This window comes from Drosophila yakuba, chromosome 3R, assembly GCF_016746365.2.
Source record: "Drosophila yakuba strain Tai18E2 chromosome 3R, Prin_Dyak_Tai18E2_2.1, whole genome shotgun sequence".
Lineage (NCBI taxonomy): Eukaryota > Metazoa > Arthropoda > Insecta > Diptera > Drosophilidae > Drosophila > Drosophila yakuba.
Genome location: NC_052530.2, coordinates 27,474,375 through 27,498,756, shown reverse-complemented (window position 1 = coordinate 27,498,756; position 24,382 = coordinate 27,474,375). Strand labels below are relative to the sequence as shown.

General features: G+C 44.7%; 9 protein-coding genes across 11 annotated transcripts; 5 read left to right on the top strand and 4 right to left on the bottom strand.

The window, feature by feature from the left end:
* The first annotated feature begins 129 nt into the window (after positions 1-129).
* Positions 130-1,356, top strand: LOC6538614 (beta-1,4-galactosyltransferase 7). The gene is made up of 3 exons (XM_002099100.4): positions 130-340; positions 404-1,025; positions 1,088-1,356. The coding sequence occupies exons 1-3, from the start codon at positions 244-246 to the stop codon at positions 1,335-1,337; spliced, it is 969 nt and encodes a 322-aa protein (XP_002099136.1). The 5' UTR covers positions 130-243; the 3' UTR covers positions 1,338-1,356.
* On the bottom strand, positions 1,342-1,884 carry LOC6538613 (ER membrane protein complex subunit 6). Its single transcript, XM_002099099.4, has 2 exons — positions 1,665-1,884; positions 1,342-1,611 (listed from the first exon to the last, which is right to left on the bottom strand). Exons 1-2 carry the CDS (start codon positions 1,795-1,797, stop codon positions 1,403-1,405), a joined length of 342 nt encoding a protein of 113 aa, XP_002099135.1. The 5' UTR covers positions 1,798-1,884; the 3' UTR covers positions 1,342-1,402.
* A 230-nt stretch (positions 1,885-2,114) lies between these two features.
* Positions 2,115-6,260, top strand: LOC6538612 (nuclear hormone receptor HR96). The gene is made up of 6 exons (XM_002099098.4): positions 2,115-3,097; positions 3,166-3,222; positions 3,288-4,096; positions 5,118-5,327; positions 5,387-5,599; positions 5,656-6,260. Exons 1-6 carry the CDS (start codon positions 2,440-2,442, stop codon positions 5,854-5,856), a joined length of 2,148 nt encoding a protein of 715 aa, XP_002099134.1. The 5' UTR covers positions 2,115-2,439; the 3' UTR covers positions 5,857-6,260.
* A 51-nt stretch (positions 6,261-6,311) lies between these two features.
* On the bottom strand, positions 6,312-10,391 carry LOC6538611 (telomerase-binding protein EST1A). The gene is made up of 10 exons (XM_002099097.3): positions 10,049-10,391; positions 9,607-9,986; positions 9,096-9,545; positions 8,655-9,034; positions 8,452-8,594; positions 8,260-8,395; positions 8,108-8,203; positions 7,242-8,039; positions 6,866-7,002; positions 6,312-6,808 (listed from the first exon to the last, which is right to left on the bottom strand). The coding sequence occupies exons 1-10, from the start codon at positions 10,257-10,259 to the stop codon at positions 6,666-6,668; spliced, it is 2,874 nt and encodes a 957-aa protein (XP_002099133.1). The 5' UTR covers positions 10,260-10,391; the 3' UTR covers positions 6,312-6,665.
* A 657-nt stretch (positions 10,392-11,048) lies between these two features.
* Positions 11,049-15,979, bottom strand: LOC6538609 (YTH domain-containing family protein). The gene is made up of 10 exons (XM_002099095.4): positions 15,832-15,979; positions 15,733-15,766; positions 15,534-15,555; positions 15,303-15,398; positions 15,086-15,193; positions 13,501-13,595; positions 13,296-13,439; positions 12,565-13,229; positions 11,587-12,499; positions 11,049-11,523 (listed from the first exon to the last, which is right to left on the bottom strand). Exons 2-10 carry the CDS (start codon positions 15,748-15,750, stop codon positions 11,482-11,484), a joined length of 2,103 nt encoding a protein of 700 aa, XP_002099131.1. The 5' UTR covers positions 15,751-15,766; positions 15,832-15,979; the 3' UTR covers positions 11,049-11,481.
* LOC6538610 (purine nucleoside phosphorylase) lies at positions 13,669-14,835 on the top strand. The gene is made up of 2 exons (XM_002099096.4): positions 13,669-14,684; positions 14,743-14,835. The coding sequence occupies exons 1-2, from the start codon at positions 13,848-13,850 to the stop codon at positions 14,776-14,778; spliced, it is 873 nt and encodes a 290-aa protein (XP_002099132.2). The 5' UTR covers positions 13,669-13,847; the 3' UTR covers positions 14,779-14,835.
* A 318-nt stretch (positions 15,980-16,297) lies between the features above and the next one.
* On the top strand, positions 16,298-17,397 carry LOC6538608 (transmembrane emp24 domain-containing protein bai). The gene is made up of 5 exons (XM_002099094.4): positions 16,298-16,553; positions 16,619-16,739; positions 16,829-16,899; positions 16,976-17,102; positions 17,165-17,397. The coding sequence occupies exons 1-5, from the start codon at positions 16,374-16,376 to the stop codon at positions 17,284-17,286; spliced, it is 621 nt and encodes a 206-aa protein (XP_002099130.1). The 5' UTR covers positions 16,298-16,373; the 3' UTR covers positions 17,287-17,397.
* Positions 17,389-22,051, bottom strand: LOC26534501 (inositol polyphosphate-5-phosphatase A). Of its 3 annotated transcripts, XM_015193439.2 has the most exons (9): positions 21,868-22,044; positions 21,423-21,653; positions 21,009-21,188; positions 20,779-20,951; positions 20,633-20,720; positions 20,423-20,578; positions 20,127-20,366; positions 19,538-19,574; positions 17,389-17,831 (listed from the first exon to the last, which is right to left on the bottom strand). In XM_015193439.2, the coding sequence occupies exons 1-9, from the start codon at positions 21,943-21,945 to the stop codon at positions 17,554-17,556; spliced, it is 1,461 nt and encodes a 486-aa protein (XP_015048925.1). In that variant the 5' UTR covers positions 21,946-22,044; the 3' UTR covers positions 17,389-17,553. The 3 variants fall into 3 exon arrangements, with proteins under 3 accessions (XP_015048925.1, XP_015048924.1, XP_039231576.1); XM_015193438.2 differs by lacking the exon at positions 19,538-19,574 and having other exon boundaries at positions 17,633-17,831; positions 21,868-22,045; XM_039375642.2 differs by lacking the exon at positions 17,389-17,831 and having other exon boundaries at positions 17,988-19,574; positions 21,868-22,051.
* A 635-nt stretch (positions 22,052-22,686) lies between these two features.
* LOC6538607 lies at positions 22,687-24,272 on the top strand. Its single transcript, XM_002099093.4, has 3 exons — positions 22,687-23,276; positions 23,548-24,027; positions 24,094-24,272. The coding sequence occupies exons 1-3, from the start codon at positions 23,171-23,173 to the stop codon at positions 24,171-24,173; spliced, it is 666 nt and encodes a 221-aa protein (XP_002099129.2). The 5' UTR covers positions 22,687-23,170; the 3' UTR covers positions 24,174-24,272.
* The last annotated feature ends 110 nt before the right edge of the window (positions 24,273-24,382 follow it).

Genomic DNA, 24,382 nt, shown 5'->3' with positions numbered 1-24,382 from the left:
AGCACCATTGAGCAACTATACAGGGTTATTTTGAAAATTTAAAAATACGTTACAGCTTACCTTATTGAGCGGGAAATTCGATGTTTTCCAATCGAGCAATCGAGTATATCTCAACGTTGCGGTATTTTTAAGCGGTCCAGCAGCGGTCACACTTCCAACCGGCAGCTAAAAAGTTTATAACATATTCCGCCTATGGCCCGAATTCGTTCAAGCCACTGGACTTCTGTATAAAAGCGGCTCCAAATGGTGAATATATCCACCATAAACTGGGTCTTCGTCTGCGGCCTGTGCTTCTGCCTGGGCGGGATTGCGGTGCTCAGTTTCATGCCATTGGGATCAGGTGGGTATGCGAAACATGAACTCCTTGCTATAAATACTGATCCCGGAACCGCTCTTTTAATAGACTGCGTGTGCCCGCTGTCCAATCCACTGGCCAAGCTTGGCGGTGCGGGCGAAGGAGTAACCGTGATAAAGAAAGAGCCAGCGGATGTAAAGCAACCACAGCCTCATGACCATGGTGCGTCTGTGCACAAGATGGCACTGCTGGTGCCGTTTCGGGACCGTTTTGAGGAACTCCTCCAGTTCGTGCCGCACATGACAGCCTTTTTGAAGCGACAGGACGTGGCCCACCACATCTTTGTGCTGAACCAGGTGGACAGGTTCCGCTTCAACCGTGCCTCCCTCATCAACGTGGGCTTCCAGTTTGCCAGCGATGTGTACGATTACATTGCCATGCACGACGTGGACTTGTTGCCCTTGAATGACAATCTACACTATGAATATCCCAGCAGCTTGGGACCACTGCACATCGCCGGGCCCAAGCTGCATCCCAAATACCACTACGACAACTTCGTCGGTGGGATCTTGCTGGTGCGACGGGAGCACTTTAAGCAGATGAACGGCATGTCCAACCAGTACTGGGGCTGGGGACTGGAGGACGACGAGTTTTTTGTGCGCATCCGGGATGCAGGACTACAGGTGACGCGGCCGCAGAACATTAAGACTGGCACTAATGATACATTCAGGTGAGATCAGTGCTCCGCAAAGCAAGTCGACGTGTGTAATAATTATGGTCATTCATTTTTAGCCATATTCACAACCGCTATCATCGTAAGCGGGACACCCAGAAGTGCTTCAACCAGAAGGAGATGACCCGCAAGCGGGACCATAACACGGGCCTGAACAACGTGAAGTACAAAATACTCAAGGTGCATGAGATGCTCATTGACCAGGTGCCGGTGACCATCCTCAACATTTTGCTCGATTGTGATGTTAATAAAACGCCTTGGTGCGACTGCTCCGGAACGGCAGCGGCTGCATCGGCGGTACAAACCTGATGGGTTGTGTTAAACCAAAGATCCTATGTTTATTTCGCTATATATGTGTTTGATTTGTAAATGCGCTAATACACGTGCACCATGCCATACAAGAATGTCCAGAAGAGCACGTAGGTGCAAAGGCCGCCCATGAACTGATTGGTCAGCAGGTTTCTGCGGTTAATGAAGAACTTGCGCCACTGCGTGCCCGACTTCGCGAGCACCAGAATCCAGAGCACAAACACGGACAGGAAGTAGAACAGGAATCCCAGCGTGCCACTCAGACCCAGAATACCTGCGAATTGGGGCATTAACTAAGTTGGTGCACCATCAATTGGAGGCAATTACCCGCAGCACAACCGGAGATGGCGGCCATCGATGTGCGGCAGTACTCCACGGCGGATATGTTGTTCCGGATGGCGCTCTCGCTGTAGGCGATGATTTCGCCTGTCTTGGACTGCGTGGTCTTTACACGATTCATTTTATTTGATTAAATTCTAATTTAATTTCTAGCAAAAATCTCCTCAGACGGTGAACTTCGATTGTATGTCGATGGTGTTATCGATTGGTGTCGATAGTTATGCACTGAGAAAATTCACTCGCTGCTTTTGCATGATATATAGTTTTGTGAGATAAACTAAATAAACTTGAAGAGCTGTTATACGTTAGAGAATTGAGTTTAATGAAATATTAAATAGATTTGCATATTTTGCTACAATGGATCTCTGTTCTCACTGCATGGTGCTACGATTGTCATACAATAGCTCATATTTGCGTTTGCCATTCGCCCGGGCGCGCAGATTGTTGTTATTGGGATTGGGCTGGAGCGCTCGGACGGACAGTAATTCATTAAAATATGTGGTGATAACGCGAGCTGCCGAATCTGCGTGCAATTCGTGCGTTTGACGTGGGTACTAACTGCTATGCTGTCGCGCGGACTGTTGTTCTGATACGCGGAGTTCCTGCCCCCACAACACACGACCACCACCACGACCACCACCAACCCAGCCACCCACCCAGCGCCTGCTCCTCCTCCGCCAGCAGCTGCTCCACCGCACCACCGGGAGAGGGGCAATTAAAAAATCAATCAGAGGGCCCCTAATTGAAAGCTGCCTCCGTCGAAATGTCGCCGCCAAAGAACTGCGCGGTGTGCGGAGACAAGGCGCTGGGCTACAACTTCAATGCGGTCACCTGCGAGAGCTGCAAGGCATTCTTCCGACGGAACGCGCTGGCCAAGAAGCAGTTCACCTGCCCCTTCAACCAGAACTGCGACATCACCGTGGTCACCCGACGCTTCTGCCAGAAATGCCGCCTGCGCAAGTGCCTGGACATCGGGATGAAGAGCGAGAACATTATGTCCGAGGAGGACAAGCTGATCAAGCGGCGCAAGATCGAGACCAATCGGGCCAAGCGCCGCCTCATGGAGAACGGAACGGATGCGTGCGACGCCGATGGCGGCGAAGAGACGGACCACAAAGCGCCGGCGGACAGCAGCAGCAGCAACCTGGATCACTACTCGGGGTCACAGGATTCGCAGAGCTGCGGCTCAGCGGACAGCGGTGCCAACGGTGGACAGGCCAGTTCCCCGGGCACACAGGTCAATCCGTTGCAGATGACGGCAGAGAAGATCGTCGACCAGATCGTATCCGACCCGGATCGGGCCTCGCAGGCCATCAACCGGCTGATGCGCACCCAGAAGGAGGCTATTTCGGTTATGGAGAAGGTAATCAGCTCACAAAAGGACGCCTTGAGACTGGTGTCGCATTTGATAGACTATCCAGGTGGGTACTTCGAGGATTTGGTCGTGTGGCCTTCTCAGCTGACCTGTGAACCACTTGAATCTTTACAGGCGATGCGCTCAAGATCATTTCAAAGTTTATGAACTCGCCCTTCAACGCGCTGACAGGTTAGAGTTTTAGAATTTGTGGTTTTAAACTTATTTTTACAATCGTTGTCTATTTAAATATGCAGTATTTACGAAATTCATGAGCTCGCCCACGGACGGCGTTGAAATTATCTCAAAGATAGTTGACTCGCCGGCGGACGTGGTGGAGTTTATGCAGAACTTGATGCACTCGCCAGAGGATGCCATAGATATAATGAACAAGTTCATGAATACCCCAGCCGAAGCACTGCGCATCCTTAACCGAATCCTAAGCGGCGGAGGAGCGAACGCAGCCCAGCAGACAGCAGACCGCAAGCCATTGCTGGACAAGGAGCCGGCGATGAAGCCTCCAGCGCCGGCGGAGCGAGCTGATACTGTCATACAAAGCATGCTGGGCAACAGCCCGCCAATTTCTCCACCTGACGCTGCCGTAGATCTGCAGTACAACTCGCCCGGTGTCGGGGAGCAGCCGAGTACATCGAGTAGCCACCCCTTGCCTTACATAGCCAACTCGCCGGACTTCGATCTGAAGACCTTCATGCAGACCAACTACAACGACGAGCCCAGTCTGGACAGCGACTTTAGCATTAACTCAATCGAATCGGTGCTATCCGAGGTGATCCGCATTGAGTACCAGGCCTTCAATAGCATACAGCACCCGGCATCACGCGTCAAGGAGGAAATGTCCACGTACGGTGGATGCAATGCGGCCGGAAACAACAATCAGTCGCACCTGCAGCAACCCATCTGCGCACCCTCCACCCTGCAGTTGGATCGCGAGCTGAACGAGGCGGAGCAAATGAAACTGCGGGAGCTGCGACTGGCCAGCGAGGCTCTCTATGATCCCGTGGACGAGGACCTCAGCGCCCTGATGATGGGCGATGATCGCATTAAGGTAACAACCAACAGCCCACGGCATTAGCCTATCGGTCTTCCTACATTTATAGCTCCAACACCATGGCTTATCTAATCAGAGTGTACGAACGGCGATATATGTACATTCGGCACCTGGCAGTTCTTAGCCATTCGGTGATTCAGTCCGTCTCTCGATGTTTGCCTATAGGCCGTATCTTCGCCAGCCCGTTTCTGGGTTCCCAGCCATGCTCACCTACCAAATGTAAACACACTTTTCAATGGGGTGGCTCGGATTTTGTATTCCAAGAAGCTTTGGTGGCGCAAAGAATACTGATCGAACCCGATAAGCCATTTTACCCCAGAGGGTTAAAGTCATGCGACAGGGTCTAGTTAAGGTCTAGTTGGCGAGCAAGTGTTTCCACATGTACATTTGATTACAAAAATTGGCCTTAAACTAAGACCCTAAGCCACAAAAACTTCCATTCAATATAAACTTTATATTTCTACTGAGTAGTTAAAAAATATGGCTTCTCGGATCAAACCAGACACACCTTTTCAAACGAAGATTTCGCTCGACCTTTAGTTGCCCAGGAGAAATTACTTAGAATTATCCAATCATGATTCATCAACTCCACGAACTGTTGTCCCATTGATCGAGCCACCCTAGTTTTCGCGCAATCAGAACGTCTGCTCTGCCAAGAACGAGCAGACAGTGGCTTTATCAGCCTCTGGGCGTGCCAATTGTGACATTATCAACCATTATCAAGAGCGCCAGCAGGCGCTCATGAGTCTCCAACCGTCGATTTGGGCGTTTATTGTCGCTTAGAGTGTTTGCCTGTTTCGCCTCATCGCAATTAGCACATTTCGGTATTGTTAATTAGGAAAAACGATACCATTTTTTTTGACGAAATATGGAGCAGCCAGGTGTTGGACGCTATGATAAGCAGTGCTCCACCATTCGATTGAGTCACCTTCCAGGGAGAAGCCTTTACGATTACGCCGATAATAATGGCCACCTGTGCGTTCTTTTCCATTTTGTTTGTTTGTTTTGTCAACCACAGCCCGACGATACTCGCCACAACCCAAAGCTACTGCAGCTGATCAATCTGACGGCGGTGGCCATCAAGCGGCTTATCAAAATGGCCAAGAAGATTACAGCATTCCGTGACATGTGCCAGGAGGACCAGGTGGCCCTACTCAAAGGTGGCTGCACAGAAATGATGATAATGCGCTCCGTCATGATTTACGACGACGATCGCGCCGCCTGGAAGGTACCATTATTTAAATAACTACATAATTTATAAGACTGATATGATAATGTGCTTCGCAGGTACCCCATACCAAAGAGAACATGGGCAACATACGCACTGACCTGCTCAAGTTCGCCGAAGGCAATATCTACGAGGAGCACCAGAAGTTCATCACAACGTTTGACGAGAAGTGGCGCATGGACGAGAACATAATCCTGATTATGTGCGCCATTGTCCTTTTTACCTCGGCTCGATCGCGTGTGATACACAAAGACGTGATTAGATTGGAACAGGTGGGTGAGCTCATTATACCTCTAGTTTACAGAGCTAACTTTCTTGCACCCCATAGAATTCCTACTATTATCTTCTGCGAAGATATCTGGAGAGTGTTTACTCTGGCTGTGAGGCGAGAAACGCGTTTATCAAGCTAATCCAAAAGATTTCAGATGTGGAGCGTCTGAACAAGTTCATAATTAATGTCTATTTGAATGTTAACCCATCCCAGGTGGAGCCCTTGCTGCGTGAAATATTCGATTTGAAAAATCACTAGAGAACCGATGCGTGTCGGGCATTTAATGCCCGTGTCGACGCCGATGCCCAATGATGAATGATCAACAAGCTGTAGTTGTTGTTGTTGTTGATGTCTGTTTTATCTGTCGCTTGTAATGTTAGATTTTAATCGAATGTGATTGTTAGATTTGCATATACTGCATAGATTTTATATTTCTACATCAAAGAGAGCATATTTAGGATACCAAGTGCAAAGCAACACAATCTATATGTAATGTACACCGTTTACCTAGTTTCAAATAAACTAAACAATAATGCAATAATTAATATGAAAGCGTGGTGTCTCTGGAATAACAAAACCTTTTTTCCCTATCTAAAAGGCTTTTAACTTCTTTAAAACAAATGTACAACAAATAAACTGACCTTGAACCAGTGCTAATAAAATGCCTTGTTCTTATTTCCCACCCCTTAAGGCAAAATTAATAAGCCATGCGATTGAACAACAATCCAAAATGATTTAATTCCGAAAGTCACAAAATATAAATTTGAAGAAGTGAGAAAAAACAAATTAGATGATTGGAAACCAACGAGATGTGCTTCATCAAAGCATCAACCCGGGGAAACACCACAACATCCGCGCCTGTGTACCCGTGACCAGTCCTCAGGAATCCACGTCGTGTACGTATCCGCAGTCAGCGTATGTGTCTGCATCCTGCCGACCCCGACTTACATAGTCATTTATGTATAATGTAGGTAATATAATAGCTCGAGCTCGCTCCGCACCACCACTGTGCGATGTGCAAGTCCATTCCAATTGTTAGCCGGTCCAATCGCAGCGCAAGTCGGCTTTCAGGTTGATTCGCGGCAGTCCTTGGCCCACTGCAGGAACTCATCCAACGCGCTGACAGCCAAGTTGCGCGAAAGAGCCTTCACACGCAAATTTCGATCGGTGGTAATGAGCACCAATTCCGTTTGAATGAAACATTTGCCATCTGTGAACGATTTTTAGTTAGAAAACCTGTTAAGAAGGAAACTTTAGGCCAGCTCACCTGTGCATTGTTCGGATTTCGCAGTTTTCGAGACAGCCATTGCCGTTGCCAAAATCTTGTCGTCATTGGAGAGATACTCCTCCTCAACTAGAGCAAACACCGAAGCATTGACAAACGAGCCCTTCGTGGTAGCACACCTGAAAAATAAATAGAAAGGGAATTATTGATCTGCAGAAAAAACATCCCGAACAACTATGACTACTGATGCAGAAATACAATTTCAATACATTATCAGGAAACGATTTTTCCATCACAATAGAAATCAATGACCTAGACAGAATTATAAAATTAGCTAATCGCTAATAAACCCATTATCAGAATTCAGTAATAAAGGAACTATTAGCTGACGCGCGAAACTAAATCAACAATAGCTTACTTCACATTGCTTTTGGCCGACTTGATAAACTCTAACGACTTTTTGGCCCGCGACGACACCTCGTCAAAGTGGTGGATGCGCTGCGTCTGCTTCGAGCTGCGGTAAGAGTCCAACTTAACGCCCTTGGAGAGACCATCCAGTTCCTTAACCACAGTCAGCGGTATAATGAGAGTATAGCGTTTAAACTCTGTGGACAGCTTCTCAAAGTCTTCAAGGCAGTCAATAAAGCAGTTGGTATCCGGTAGAAGGTAACGCGGTCGCACCTCGATGTATATTTTCGTGTCCACGAACTTGAGAATATCCTCCAGCTTGCTGGTGCATATCTGCTTAACCCTAGCCTTGGCCTCGAGTTCCTTCTTCAACTTGCACAGCTCGGAAACATCGCTATCAGTTGAACGACACAACAATTCCTCAACGGCCGGACTGTGAATCTTCGAAACGTTCGCCGTAAGACCACAACTTTCGGCATCAAAGCTTTCCAATGCGTTCTTCATCGCTGCGTTTAAATGCTCAATAATGAAGCTCGATTCCAACGGCTGCTGGAGAGCCTCTTGATGCTCAACGTAGTATGCTTGGAACTGACCAATCCTACGAACACGTTCGAAAAACTGAAGACGCTCGGCTCCTCGTTTGAGGCAATCCTTGCTCAACGTTTCACGGCCCAACGGATTGAAACCGCTGAGGGCAACATCCTCATCCAACAGTATTTCTTTTTTCTCCAGTTTGTGCTTTCCCGTCAAGCATTCAATGTAGTCAAAAAGGGTGTTTAGCTCAGCCCAGCAATCGATGAAAGAGTGTCTGAAATATAAGAGTTAATGAAAAGTGGTTCCAACAAATTATAAAGTAGTAGTAATAATGATACATACTCTTCCGATCTGACAGGTTCCCACACGTCCAAATTGATGCCCAACCAATGTACATAAACATTTACGTACAGAAGATATGTGTTTACAGTCGTAAAACTGAAATAGCACATAAATTAGCAAAGATAAAATCAGCACGCTTATATTCAGCTTACTCTTCTTCTGGAAGACACTGGATGTTTGTAGAGTCTTCCACAAAACCAGCCAGCAGCTGGTTTGTTTTCTTCACCATGAGCCCAAAGAATGAGTTGGCAAAATTGAAGCTGTGATAACGCATCTCGCGGCGTGACGCTATTGAATAATAGAAAGCATTAAGTTTTACCACGATTGTGCCTTATCATTCATACTTTTCCGTTTGTTGTGCTCGACGACGAACAAGTTGAGTGCCACTATTTTCAGCAGTTTGGAGCGTGACAACAGGTTGTCGTGCTTCAGTGCGACGCCTATTTGGATTTGCAGTTTCCTTAGCAGCGGATATAACGAGTCCACACTGTAATCGAAAATACCGCTATTCAACTTTCACTTTAAGATGAAAGTAAAATGTACTCACTCTGTCCCTGTGTAGAGTTTTCCTATCAAGTACAGATAAAGGGACATAATACGGGGCAGAAGCTCCTCCGGCGCCATCTCCTCGTAACGATTGACCTCCGCCATGGTGGCCTTGTTGCCCTTTGCTTTGTTTCCCTTGTCATCGGTGCGATGTAGGCGTCTGATGCCGTCCGGGTAGATCCATACCTCCTTGCGCATCTGCTTCGACTTTTGATTCTTTGATGCAGCTGCATAGTGCATGGGAGATTGCTTCATCTCGGTCTCCTCGTACTTGCGCCGAATCTCATCGAACAGATCCAACAGGCTTTCCTTGGCAGTCTGAATGGAGTTCGAAGTCAACAAGCTGCGCACATAGTAATAAACGGCATCGAAGCGCTTGTGCTGAAGGGAAAATGTGAAGTTTAGAACCATAATCAAAAATACTGTGTCTGTATTGACTTACATGATAAATGGAAATGACCGCCAGCTGGTTGTAAGGTGCCCCATTGCCAGGTACCAGCTCCTGCGCCCGCTGATAGTACCTGGCCGCCTCCAGGTAATCCGTTGCCTTGACATGGTTAACCCGGTAGCGCGACAGATCGCCTAGACAGATGAGCAGCCTCTGCGCCACCACTTTAAGAGCGCTCTCGCAACGCGACGATGCCACGCACTTGGCCATCAGCTTGTCGTAGAGCATGCGGTAGAACTTGGTGGCCTGCTCAATCAACAGGAGCGTATGGGTGTGCGCCTGGTCCGTTTGCTGACGCTTCAGGTAATCCCGCACATTGTAGAAGAGCAGTTTCCAAAAGAAGACATCAACCTTGTGCTCGCACACGAATTTCAATTGCTCTAAACAAAGTTGCTTGAAAGCGTCCTGCAGCTGGCCATGAATGTAGCAGAAGTTCTTCCAGTTCTGGGGAGATTTTACGTTTGTTTAATGTTGGTTCTTTTGGAGGTCAGCTATATATACTTACTATCAGTACAAGATTCCGCTGATTGAGGACCATGAGCTGATCGTACAGATGGACTATGTTCTTGGCATGGGGCAGGCTCAACAACGGCTCAAACCAATCCGGATGCTCGGTGGTCAAACGAGTCCGCGTCACTGGCGACTGCGGAGCGTGCTCCTTGTCCTTGCCAAAATGCGAGTTGCGACCCCTGCGCCGAGCACTGTGTCCGCACTTACCCTGACCCTGTCCATTCCTGTTACCCTCTCCCGCCACCGAGGTGGCCACGCGCAGTATGCCCGGAATCCCGACTTCTCGCGCCACTTTCCCGCTGGTATCCAAAACGGGTTGTTTGACCTGGGCATCGGTTTTACCCTTTCCTGCGGCCGCATTGCTCAGGATGGCGACTGTGGCGAAATCGGGAGATGACATGGACGTGTCTACAGTGATGCGTCATGCAAACACTCACCTGGCCTTGAAGCATTCGCTATCGTTGCCACTGGCTCCGCATTCTCTGCGTTTTCCGTCTCCGTCGCAAACGCTTTTGTTGTTGGTGCTGTTGTTGCTGCTGCTGCTGCTGCGTGGCTGCAGCTGGCAGCGATTTTATTCTGCAGACGTTTCGGCAGCGTCCCAATTATCAGCGATATATCATTTTGTTCTCGCGTTCCCTTTCGACTCATATTTCAAACGATGCTTTTGCTGTTGCATTTATCCCTTTGTTGGAAGTTTGTCAAATGTGTAGAGTGTAAATTACGCCTCGAAAAATCTCTAGATCAGCAGTGTGACCCGTTGCTGGGGCGCTTCAGTGTGACCAGACCGCGCACAATGCTCTTTGGACGGCTGGCACTCGCATTCTTTTGGCGCCAGATTTGAATTCCAAATATTTTTGCGCATTGGTTACAGAATTGATTTTTAGTGACCAGAATGCTTGATTTTACAATACAATTGAGAGAATTTACCTGCACTTGTACCTTTGCCACAAAATTAAACATTAGCCAGGAAAAATAGTAATATATGGGTAGATTTGAACATGAAAAACTCGCTAATTTCCAATTTAAACTTTACTTACCACTTTGCGTTGCCACATGTCATAAAACCAAGATCCTCTGTACTCCATTGGTTCCTTCCTTTCATTTAGCATCCTATTTTTTAAATTTTAAACTAATAATAATAGTTTTTAATCAGAAAATGCGTTGCTGTTTGAGTATGAGTTCGCTTTATGTTCGCATGTTTTGTTGGGTTTAATTTTGTTACGTACATGACTTCATTTATTATACTGTTTCAGTCTTCCACTAACGAATAATTATTGGATAGCGCTGTGAAAGTAATAATATTCGGCCCATATTGCTTTTACGTGTAGGTATTATTTAGAAAATACTATTTTAAGCTTGTTGGAAAGGAAAATTTTTGATCAATCTCTTACAAATAGCGCATTTATATCGAGAGATGTTGGTAGATTAGTCAATGAGTAATTGATGGATTGGTTACTTTAATTATATTATACATACATAAGTCGTGTACACTTTAGATTCAAATAAGTTGTATAAATTGTTACAGTGCAACTACAAGGAATGGCTGAAGCAGACTCCTTGGTGTTTATAAATGTTGTATATATCGGCAAAATCGATCATTAATTTTTTATGAACTGTTCAATGTGAGCGTCAATAGATTTATATAAATATTGTAATAAATAATTACGTAAAAATGTTATCATATTTTAATCGTTAATCCTAGTTCCCACATGTTGGTTTTATATGCTCTCCATGAATCGGGATTTTATCTTGTACACGCAATGGTTAAAAAATCTAAAAATTATAATTTAACGTCTCTAAGCAATTCAACGGATTGTGGGAGTCCATTCAATATCATTTAAAAAAGAATTCTACCGCAGCATCAGTAAATTTATGAATATTCATTGCTTCGCATTTTATCCTTGTCCGTGTCCTGCAATAAAAATCGATTCAAATTATTAGTTATTTGCAGTTCTAAAGTTGCGAAGAAACTCACCTTAAAGCGCACGCCGATTTTCATTTGTTCAGTACTAAAATCACGATCACGGGTTTTTAACCTGGCCTTGTTCGTATTATTCTGTTGATATTCATTTTTTCGATTATTGGACCCGTAGTGGGAGCCAAAGTCATTTTCTCTGTCAAAGTCCGGGCCATCACGGTCCTTGAACTGATAGTCGCTGCTTGATTTCTGAATGTCGAAGCCTCGACGATACTCGCTGTAATTGTTGTGTGATCCGCCACGTTCGGCGCCGCCCCTGTGCCCTGGATTACGGAAACCGGCTCCTCCTCCAGAGTTAAAGTGCTTTTGTGACATGCCACCGCGCCCATCGCGATCCCTGTCCTTGTCGTCCGCCTGGCGGTTGAAGCTGCGGGCAAGCGGGGCCGGCGCTTGGTTGTTTCCATCGGGAACATGCATTGGCGGACGCTTCGAGGAGACCTCTTCCTCCTGCTTCTTTTCGTAGTGGAAGAAGTCATCGAATATGGACGTTAAATGGTTGTACGAGTGCAAGATCTGGAGCACCTCGATGCCTTTGTCGTTAGGTACTTCCTGGGTGTCCCTTGAGTTCGTCACCGACTTATTGTCATTGTTCTCCAGTCGAATGTGGCGCAGTGTTGGGTTAGGCACATCTTTAACATATATCCACTTCACCTTGAACTTGCCCCTCCACTTGTCCTGCGACCAAACGCTCGACGTTGAGTTGTAGTCGACCGCCGTCATCATTTGTGCCATGCCGCAGAAATGGCCAGATCCATTCACCGAGAAGAATAGCATGATGTTGCCGCCCTCGTGGTGTCGCTCCTTGAATGCATCGTCCAATCTCTTGTTGCCGTGATCGGTTGAGCACCAAATCTCATACTTTATACTGCGGTGGATGTCATCTTCGGAATACGATTTGATGACAAAGAATCTGAGAGAGAAAAGTACGAATCAGCATATGAATACCACAAATATATACTTATATAGTAAATTCACCTGGCTGAACCGGCTTTTTTCAAGTCCAACACTTTCGGGTTGTAATTGTTTTTGTCTTTTAATTCGTCCAACAGGAGTTGGGGATCGACAGGCACCTCCTCGGTTGTAGATGTGGCTTCCACCGGTCGTGATTGGTTCTCGTCCCGGTACTCAAACTTAGAAGCATTCTCAAACTCGCTGCTGCGGAAACTGGAATAGTTGCCCGATCGCTCTGAGTTGCGGTTTGGATGCGGCCCGCCGTCGTGTCGTCTGGCGTTCGGTGGCCCAAATGGACCGGCATTGGTAGCTGGACGTGGGGCGGCATGGTGGACAGGCTGCTGGGGTCCCAGATTCCTGCGAACTGGACCCGTGGGCGAAACCTTGGCTCTGCTGAAATTATTGTTATTTCCCAAGCCCTTGTGCTCGTACTTCAGGAAGTTCTCCGTGTCCTTGTGCACCTTCTCGGCCCGTGCGCCCAACGGCGGTGCTGTGTTGCTCGATATGGAAAAGTCAGAGCTCAAGTCAGAATAGCCCAAGTCGATCGGCGAGGGTGGAGATGGTACAGGAGGGGGTTTATTGTTCGGCAAATCCCATACGTTAACATCTAAATTGTGCTTTCCCGGAACCATTGGCGGTGGTGGCATGCCAGGACCCTTCTTCTTGCTGTTGGAAGTGGTGGACGCTGCCTACGAAAGTAACAAGGATATGAGTGCGTTTGCTTGATGGTGGATGGAAGGGAGTCAGATACTCACTCTGGATGTTAGTTTGGCTGGCTGAGAGGCAATTGAGGCCCAGGTTGTCTTCTTGGGAGCGGCGACAACTTCTTGATTTTGTGCTTCATCGCTTGTTCTGTTGTCCAGCTTTGTAGACGGCTGATCGTTTTCATTTCGAATCGACTGAAAATGTAGGATAAGTAAATATCTTTCGAATGCATTATTTAGATTTATTGTTAAGTACCTGTGCTGCTGGCTTCCTGGAATTCCAAGGATTTACTTGGTGCTCGTTGCGTCGTGTGTTATTGGGAATACTATGTCCATGTCTTTTATATGAATCTAGAAATATTGTGGAAGACTACGTATTAGAATCCCTTTTTATACAAATATTACATTATTTATAAACATACGCCACATCCTCACATCTTAAAGTTAGTGATTTCTTGAAACTTCCAAAGAAACTTGCGTTATTTGTGGCTTTAATTGCATTTCCACAGATTTAAGGAGGCCCAGCAACTTGAATTACATTTCGATTTTGTTTTACTTTTGGGCAAACAGATTTTACGAAAATTATCCAAATTTACATATCCAATGGAGGCGGATTTAGAAGTGCAGAGCGATCTTGAGAAGGACACCATCCCCATCAAAATTGGCATAATAGGCGAAGCCAATCTGGACAAGCCCATCTATTTGGCGGAGCGCATGGAGTATGCAGTATGCACGCCGTTTGGAAAACCATCCGATGTGCTCATCGATGGCCAGATAGAAGGCGTCAATGTGTGTCTGCTGTCGCGAAATGGCCGAAACCACGATATCATGCCGAGCAACATTAACTACAGGGCGAATGTGTGGGCCATGCGCAAGATGGGCTGCACCCACATCCTGGTAACGAACACGTTCAGTTCTCTGAGGGACACCATCCAGCCGGGACACTTGGTGGTGCCCAACGATGTGATAGATTATACGTCGCGGCGAGCTCAGACCTTCTATGACGGCGCTGTGGGTAGTCCCTTGGGCGTCTGTCACGTGCCCATGAATCCCACCTTTTGCGAACGCACCAGGCAGCACCTCCTGAATGCCGCCGCAGAACTGCAGTTCCCCACAAAATCCAGCGGCACCGTCCTCACACTCGAAGGACCGCGTTACTCCACCGTCGCCGAGAACAACATGTTCCGCAAGTGGGGCGCCGATCTGCTGAGCATGACCCTGTGTCCCGAGGCCACTTTGGCCAAGGAGGCAGGCATTCCGTACGCCTCGCTGGGTCTGGTCACCAACATGGAGTGCTGGTGCGCCAAGCAGCCGAACGCAACCACTCACGAAATAATCTACATCTTCAAGAAGCAATCCGAAAACCTCCAGAAGGTCCTGACCACGGCTATTAGGAATATGGCTGCCGAGGATTGGGCCGAGGACATCCTAAAGGCAAAGGTAGTGTTGATTCTAATATAACTTATATGAATTTGATTCTAAAACAAATTTCCCTTAGATTCTGGTGTGCAGTAACTTTGCTAATAGTAAATAGTGTTAAATTCTTGTTATAGGTATTGTTTCAAAAATAAATTATATTATGTAAGAAATATTTGGAGTCCTTTGCAAATCAGAATTTCGATGGTACAAAGCTACTTATCCTGATCTGGCAAACTGTGATAGTTAAACGAGATTATTGGCCACAAGGCCCAAGGGAATCCAATCGGAAGCTAATCGGCCTAATCCCGACTTCCCGGTGCACCGACTTATGCATATTCGCCGAGTCGAAAAACCAGTTAGTGAGAACGATTGCTGGCTAGCCGAGTGCAAGTCAAGTGCTGGATGAAAACTGCTATACATACCATGGTTGGCGTTCGCCTTTCGGCCCTTGTTCATATTATTCCATGGAGTGTTGCAATTCTCCTTGAAGTTGAACGGCGGATATTGGAATTGCATGGAGTTGTCGTTGCCTTTGTGGGTGAGATATGGAGGTGGGAGGTGGGAGATGGAGGGTTGGGGATTTCGAATCAAAGGAGATGGTTAGACGGAATCCATATATACTATAGTCGAAGAACTCACCAGAGACTTCATCGTGAGTGGGAGAGGATAGATTTTCGTAAGAGGCCTCATCGACTTGCTGACTCCATGGTATGTTGCGCTCCTCGACCGATTTAGCTGCATTATGGGGCATGGTAAACAGAGAAAATCGCATTAAAACCGCACATTAAGCAAGAAATACGATCGAAACTCGGCCGTCGAGTAGTTCCTGTCTATAGGAAAACGCTCTGTCTGTGGTGGTAGGTTATATACCTGTGTTTCCTGGTATTTTCATCTGCAATCGAAACAGAAACACACCGCAGGTTAATGCAATTATCGGTTTTGTTTACCAGGCATCCTTTATATCCGCGAACAATCATTGATTTATGTACAATGGAAAAACTTCCTGCGAAATCCCGACATAAATCGAATCGAGCATATGTACATATGTGTGTATGCAAAATACAATTACCTGATCCACGCCTGACATTTGCTGCACTTTTTGCCTGCAAATAGGAAATGGCTTAGTATTGCGACGCCGATTCGGTTGGCTGGCCCTTGGCTATATTACCCCTTTTAAAATAAATGATATAAAAACACAAGGCAGGCAGAGTTTGTTGCTTAAAAGTTTTTATAAACTCCGATATATTTTTTACTTAAAGAACCACATACACTGACACCACACGCACATTAACCAATACACTGACAGGATTCTTAACGCTTCCGAAGCCGTCTGTTTGCACGAACGGCGTTGCGCAGACAAAAGCGATATTAGCAACACTAATTTAACGGCTGTCCGAATAAAATGTACATTTGTGGAATATTAAGAATTAAAGGGCATACAAAGCATATAAGCTTAAAGTAAGATTAAATCCTATTCGAATATAGTTAAATATATAAGTTAAATAATATAATATTTAAGCTGCAGTATTTTCCAGCATTTAGTACAGAATAGCAGCATGCCAGGGCTGCATCGCCGAACTATCGATTCGAAGTTGCCAAAATTCTGGACACTTCGATATCATCGCAAACACATCGGTCTTGTGCCAGCTCTATAAAATAGCCACCTCATCTTTGTCAGCCGTAGATTTTGTTAGATTTAAATTGTTAGCTATGGCGAGGGCGGCTTTAATTGTGTGCCTACTGATGGCCTGTGCTTGGAGCAGCCATGCGGTGATGTTCAAGCTGTCGCCAAACACCCAGAAGTGCCTCAAGGAAGACATCCAGGCGAACCAACTGGTAATGGGCGAGTACGAAGTTTCTGACGTGCCCGGCCAGATCATCGACTACATTGTGAGTTTTCCGCTCAGTACACTTCTTCTTCCACACACTTAACCGGCTTAATTTGCGTCCCACAGGCTCGCGATACCAAGGGACACATCCTGTCGCAAAAGGAGCACATCACCAAGGGCAAATTCAGTTTCATGTCCGAGGTGTACGATGCCTACGAGATCTGCTTCATATCCAAAGTTCCTGCACGTAAGTCAAGACCGGCGAACTGCTTTGCACTAAACTCTAATATGTAAAATAATTCATATTATAATATAAACGTTTTATATTGTAACCAGATCAACGCGGCATTGTACAGGAAGTATCGCTCTTGACCAAAAAGGGAGTGGAGACCAAGAGCTACGAAGGCGTAAGTATAAACGTCATAACATTATACCCCATTTTTGCATCACTTAAATGACGTGTATTCCTCTACGACAATTCAGATTGGCGAGGCCTCCAAGCTGAAGCCCTTGGAAGTTGATCTTAAGCGTCTGGAGGACCTCTCCGACTCCATTGTGCGCGACTTCGTTCTCATGCGCAAGCGGGAGGAGGAAATGCGCGATACAAATGGTAAGGCTGAAATCAAAATTCCCTAAAATACCGTCTAATTATGGTACCCGATGTGCTTGCAGAGAAAACCAACAGTCGCGTCCTGTTCTTCAGCATCTTCAGTATGTGCTGCCTGCTCGGCTTGGCGACGTGGCAAGTTCTGTACCTCCGCAGATATTTCAAAGCCAAAAAACTCATCGAATAGTCGTCTAGCCGTAGTCTTAATGCGTGCGTGGAACTGTGTTTAAATGCCTGGTTTAGATTTCATCCTTTCATCTTTTGAACGTTTTTCTGAAATAAATGCAACTACCACGTACGTATATTTTATTACTGCGCCTGCTTTCCACATTTCTTGGCGGTGTGACAAATAAATAGCTCGTATTGGACGCGTTTAACATAACAGGTACATAACACAAAACCACACGGTACAAGTTATTGGCTCAGCTGGCATAAGTTAAAAGTTGCGAAGCACTTAGACGGTTGTTTCCTTCAGCAGCATAGCACTTTCGGTATCCAATCCATCGCTCTTGGCGGCCAAAGCCCCAGCCTCGTCGGGGTCTTCCTTGCACGGACTGGCGGTGGTTCCCTTCTTCATCAAGATATAGCGCGACTTGGCCGCGGAGCTGTGCGATGCACTCGAATCGTCCACCACGGACTGCTCCATCCACAGGCTCTCGTCGTTCAGCGCTTGATTCACCAGGTTCGCCAAGCCCTCCGGTAGCTTCGAGATAGCTGTGGGATTCGCAGGGCCTAGAAAAGTATAAATATATGATTATGGCACTTGAAGAAATTATAAACGAACATTTTCTCAATCCGCTGGCAACTTTGATTAGTGATTGAAAACTGAAAAAGAATTGCGTTAAAAAATATAAACTATAAATGAAAAGAAAAAGAAAAGAAGACAAGTGAGGTATAAAAAAGTAATTTATTTCCTTAAAGAAGACGAACACATAATAAACAATGTACATATTTAAAACACAGATTCAAAGAAATAGTTTAATACGGGCTTAGGCTGAATCGCTTTTCTGCGAAAAGGAACAGGGTACATAAGATATAAAAGGTTTTAAGAGATTTCGGTAAGGCGTTTAAATGCACATGAGTTACAAATTATAACTACAATCGCTCGACATATTTACATACGATTCCATGGGGTCTACAATTATATTTACACAAAGTAAATTCAAAGATCTCTCGTGCACCTTGGCTATTAAAGCTTCAGGTGCAGGTCACAGTAAAACTAATAAAACTGTTTAAAGTTTTTACCTTCTGACTTGGTACAATTGGGTAGTAATTAATGTAGAAAAATGAGTTTCGAAAAAGGAGCATATAGATATTTCATTACTTTAGATAAGTAAAAAAAAAGTATTGATTAATGGATTTAGTGCATGCAGATGCTAAGAAATCTTTGAATCTTGCTTACTACATAAATTATTATAAAATAAGTATAAAATAATGCATAGCGTTTTAACAAGCGGTAGTTCAATCTCCAGCTTTAAAATACTATTCTTAACAACAAAATATAAATCAAAATAACAAAAACTGCAATTAGTTGATGGTACAACACATAGGAATAACTTTAGAGCGGCGTTTTGGGCGCTTTGGAGCAGCGTTTGGAAGGCAAACAGCGCCAACATGTTCAACATCACCCGCTCCCGCCTCATCAACTGCGTCCTCGCCCCCGTCGTCTTCTTCGTCTTTGATGGATAAGCGCTTTAAAGTCTCTAGCCGCGATTTCAGTTGACCAGGAGTTACAGTGCCTCTGGCGGGTTTCTCTGCTACCGGATCGCCCACCTCGGGACAGGGCGATATATCTGATTCGCCAGCTTTGCTCTCAGCCAATCTGTCCGTCGCTAGTCTGCGTTCGAATGGACTGCGCGAACTGCTCGAGGTGGAGGTGCAGGAGCTAGTGATCTCCGGATAGGGCGAATGCGATTCGGTGCTCTCCGGAGTGTACGGATCCTCGTATTGTCGATCAGGGTCCGTGCTTAGATGCTGTGTATCTATGCGGTTAATAATGATATCCTGCGATATCATCAGGCGCTTGGACAGCAGCTTATAGCGGTGTGCCACCGGCTGCCTTTTGATTATGTTCCGGCACATGGGGCAAATGGCCTCGCCAGTTCGATTGCAGTCGTCAAACTGCAACAGACTATTACTAGAAAGGTGTGCGCACAGGCACATGCATATATTGTCGGAATCAATTATGTTAATACTAATATTCGGGAAATTCGAGGTAGTCGTTCTGCTCGCCTCCTCGTCTTGACTAATTTTAAGAGAATTGTACATATTGCGAGCTTCCGTTTCAACAATCAACTTTGAACTGGTGGCTATATCCTCAAAGAGCTTATTTGCATAGGGACAGTATTTCAGTTTGACTGCGGGCAGAGGTGATGTTGAGATTTTGTTGGGCTTGGCGTAAGTATTCGTGTAGTTGCAATCACAAGATCTATAAGTACCTTTGTTTGGTTTAAGACGGACAGTTAAGTAAACAGGCTACATGACAAAAAAGAAGAGATAATAATTATTAGACCGATTGAAGTAGAAAGTGTCTTTAGAAATGTTATATACATATGAATCCCTGCAATTTTGCCTGACCTAAGTTCAGATTTAGAATCTATGCTACAAAATTGATAACGTTATTCAAACTTACTTCGATAAACCGAAGCTCTTAAATATCCTTGCAGATCATCTAAAATTGTAAAGTGCTGATATTAAAACGAAGTGAATTCCATCACAGATTCTAGTTTCTTTCAGTTGAAATTTGTATTTTAAAGGATATAGTAAGCGCACTACAAGAGGACTAAGCGACACCATGCCGAAGGTAAACATAGTTGTTAGAAATGGAAGCAGAATTAGAAACAGCCTGGTTGTGTAGGACGTTTGGAAAGAGTATATGAAGCATATGAAGCCTCTAATAGCGAGGAGCAAGAATATTTGTCAAAATTGGTGCAAGAGCTAAAGGCAATCGGGATTTGTAAGTAATTTTAGATTGCTCCTGTAGTAACTAAAATGGGAAAGTTCAAAAGAAGTACTCATTAACTTTACCTTGTGGTCGCCCATGCACACAGCTTCTCCTATCATTCCATATGTCCAGTCATCGCCCTGGATAATCTCATTGACTTGGGGACTCATCAAAATCCTGTCGCACCAGGCCGGACAGCGAGTGGACATGTAGTCGGTGGGCATTTCTGGGTCTTCTTCGAAGGGATACGAGGGCACGAACTTAATTGGATATTCGACTAGGACGTCTTTAAGTGGCTCCAGTTCTCTGTCAAATTTCTTTAGCTAAAATTGAGGAAAACTTAGCCATTGAGTTTAGTGTTGGGAATATGTTTACTTACCCAGTCTTCTTTGAACTTAAGTTGATGGTCGGCATGACTAAATTCTTTCTTTCCAACGGTAAGTACGTTGTTTCCAGTTGAGTTGCGATAATGGATCTTATCGTTCTCATTCTTCACATTTTGAACGCGATGAGGGGTCAAGTTTTCGGTTAATTCCTAATAAAAACGTCATTACATTTCTGCTTAATATGATTAGAAGGTTTTACTTACTTTCACAACGCCTTCAGTGTCACACCTAAAATTAAAATCCCCAAAGAGGAAAAATGGCACAGTGCCATTCTGTTCGTCCAAATGGAACCTATTTCAAGTATATTAACATATTATTAGGCTAAAGAGGAGGCAGCAGCAACAGTCACCTTTCAATTGTATGAACTAGGGCTCTTCTGCGCGTCTTGCAATAAACGGAGGGGAAATTTTCGCATGCAGCCAAATTGGATGCATCGTGGAATAAGTGAATATTGACTAGATCGATGACGGTGCCATTGATTTCCCATCGGGTTCGCATAAAACCTTTTCGGGACCATTTACACTAAAACGAATGTAGTAAAATTAATAATATTACTTCATAGTTTTCATATTAACCTACCTCCGGAAAGAAATGCTGTGGGAACTTGGACTTTTCTTTGGTGGCAATAGTTTCAATATTTCCGGAATAGATATGTTTATCTTTGATGTCCTGAAGACTTTCTTCCCAGCTGTGGGTTAGGAAATTCCATATCTTCAGAGAATCAACATCCTTATGCACAAAGTAGAGACTTCCAAGGGCCTAAAAATAAAATATAATACAATAAAATAAATAAAATGTTGTTTTTGGGCTTGACCGGAAATAATACGCGTATCTGTTGATATAGGAATTCAAGACCCATTCATCATGACTAAGCCCAGTGATTGAATTCATATTTTCATGATGCTTTCGGCGAAATTGTAATTGCGTTAACGCCTCAGTTCATCTGAATTGGTTTTTGATGTGCCGATTGACCTAGAAACACGATTCACCCACCGTAAAGTGCTCGGCTGACTTGAAGTCCTCGTCCATGAAGATGTGTACGCAGGTGAAGTCGCCCATTTCGGGGGCATCGCAGAGGCACCTGATGAACTCCTGCACGTACTCCATTGACTTCTCGTACGTCTTGCCGCCCACTTCCTGGAGGTGGAGGGCCAGGAAACGGGGCTGGGCGCGGGCGATCTTGGCGAGAAATTCGCTTAGCCATAGCTGCAGTAGCCTCTCCGGCTGCAAAGTGGATTGGAAATTCGATTATCGGCGGGCGCTAATGTGCTGAATACCAATTTGTTTGGGAGCTCGGATTCGGTTATACATATCTATGTATGTCAGTGGGTCCATACATAAATATGCGATTTACGCATCGTGTATGTATGGGCCGTACGTAAACATGTATACTTCCTAGCCCAGTGGACATATCGCATCCGTTTCAACGTCCACTTACGTCCTCGAACAGGCTGCCAACGTTAGCCGTGACCAGAAAGACATCCGTGCTGGACGCGTCTTCCTGTGCTGAGTCCATTTGATCCCACTTTCGCCTGCGATGCAAAAATTTTATTCACTTTTTATCAGCGTTCCAATTGTAAATACTAATTGAGTCAAGGCGCAGTGTGACCGTACGGCCTGGCGAAAACTAGGCCATTTCGATTATCAGCTTTCGAGTGACCGTACTCGTTTGTATTTCAAATATATATTGTATTTATATATGTAGTACCTAAATGTAACTTATATATTTCGCTTAAATTGAGTGGTCCAATAACTTCAATGCAATAACTATAATAGCTTATATTCTTCCATACTTAGCTATCTTTAGGTTTTTGAATCGTAACTAGGTCACTTCCGGTGCTGACTGAGATAAAAAGTAACGGAAACATAATGTGTACAATGATCAGATAAACATAAGATATTATTATCTTGATTTAGTTTTTGAAATCTCAGTGTAACTGCAATTAAATGCGCATAAATGCAGTTCGAAATTAACAATTCAAGCGGTGTGATGGCACATTAACCAAGTTGTAGATCCGTCGTCTATATTATAAGCATATCCGCCGACATAAAGCTATTAAGGCCCATTAAGAGCTACGGTGCGTACCCACTACATCATATTTTCATTGAAACAGCTCACAGTAGTTACTGCGTACATACGACGGTCCAGTCTTTGGCAGAATACCTAAGTATCTTCAAAAGTATTACATTCGCAACACTTGTCGGGAATGTCATCAATTTGTGTCACTTATGCAAATCCGAAATTCCCACAAAACGGGTTTAACAATTTGTCAAAAAATGTACGCAAATGCCGGAATGAAACACAAAGTGGCAAACACTATATAATATAGGCGGTTTGCTATTTTCAGGCTTTTTGAAAGTTGGCTAGTGAAAGTTGTATTGAACTCTGTGCGTCTCTTTCGAAATCTCCAACACAATCCAAGCGATTGCACGTAGCATGAATACTGAACAGCACGTGAGCCGGACGGTAGCCACATTTCTTGCAAGAATACACAAGTGATTCCAAGTGATTCCAATTCGACTTCGACTCCACGCTGCATATATGCCCTATAAGTGGGGGCCAAGCCTTTCGGGGGAAATGCGATGGCAGTTATAAATACTTGCACACACGTCCGTCGTCCACCTGATATTTTCTTTGCAACAATGTTTTCGGCCACAAATTTATAAAGCGACGGACGGCAAGAAAAACGTTTATTGTACTTTTAGGAACCGCTTAACTCATATCTCAACGCGATCGAAAAATGCGTACCGCATACCTTGTCGTTCTCATATGCACTTCCTGCATCTGCGTTTGTGCTGGAGATAGCTATTCCGGGGATATCCAGAACTCGAACTCATTGGATTTCGGTGTGTGAACCATAAAAAGGATACAAAGAGATCCTCAAGTGCTGCAAAATAGCCAACTCTTAAAACTAATAGTCCAAAGTGAAGTTAAAAAAATAATTCCAAATATCTGTGACTCTCTACAATTTATTAAGATTGAGTGCTTCAAAATATAATTAAATGAACAAAAAACTATTAAATCCCTTATAACAGAACTCATTGGAATACTGTTTTGAATTATCCCTTAAAAACTAAGTTGAAAGCTAGACTTACTTGATTCTTTTGCATTTACTAGGCAACGACAGTGGGGGCTACAGCTACAGCTCCCCACCCAGCAACAGTTACCTACCTCCAGCCACTCCTGCTCCGGAGTACCTGCCTCCGCCGAACAATGGATACCAGTACAATCCGCCGCCAAACAACAACTACCTGCCACCGCCCAACAACAACTATCTGCCTCCTCCGCCGGAATATGGACCGCCAGCTGGCTATCCTTCCTATGGACCACCACCTCCTCCCTTTTATAAGCCAGCTCCATTCATTCCCTACCAGTCGCACGAATCCATTCTGGAGAAGCTAAAGTCCAAGATCAACTTGTATACGCTCGGAAAGATATTGCTCAAGCTGTTGATATTCAAGAAAATCGTCAAGTTCATCGGCTTGATTTTCCTGCTCTTGGTGCTGCCGAAGCTGAAAAACATTTTCAAGGATGATATGATGTCTGGATCGGGTGAGAGCGATGGAATGGAAAGCAAACTTGTAGAAACCGATAAGGGTACGTGTTTTTCTATGCATCATTCAACCTAAATAATAATTATTATTTTTTTTTGGCATTTTCCAGATAAATTAGCGCAACAAATAGAAGACCTCTACGATTTTGTAATAAATTCTATAGAAAATTTTGAAGGAAGAAGTTCGTAGACCAATACCAAAATTAGTTATAAATGCATTGTTACAAATTGTATTACACTTGATTATTTATTTGTTAAAATCTTATGAATAAAAGTATGTCGTATTGTACTCTTGTGGTTGTCTCTCAAATTGATTTGAGCTGGGGACTTATCTTTAACTCAGCAAAATTAGGGTTTTAAGCGATTCAAAATTTTTAAGTTCGTTTGTTTCTTTCCCAC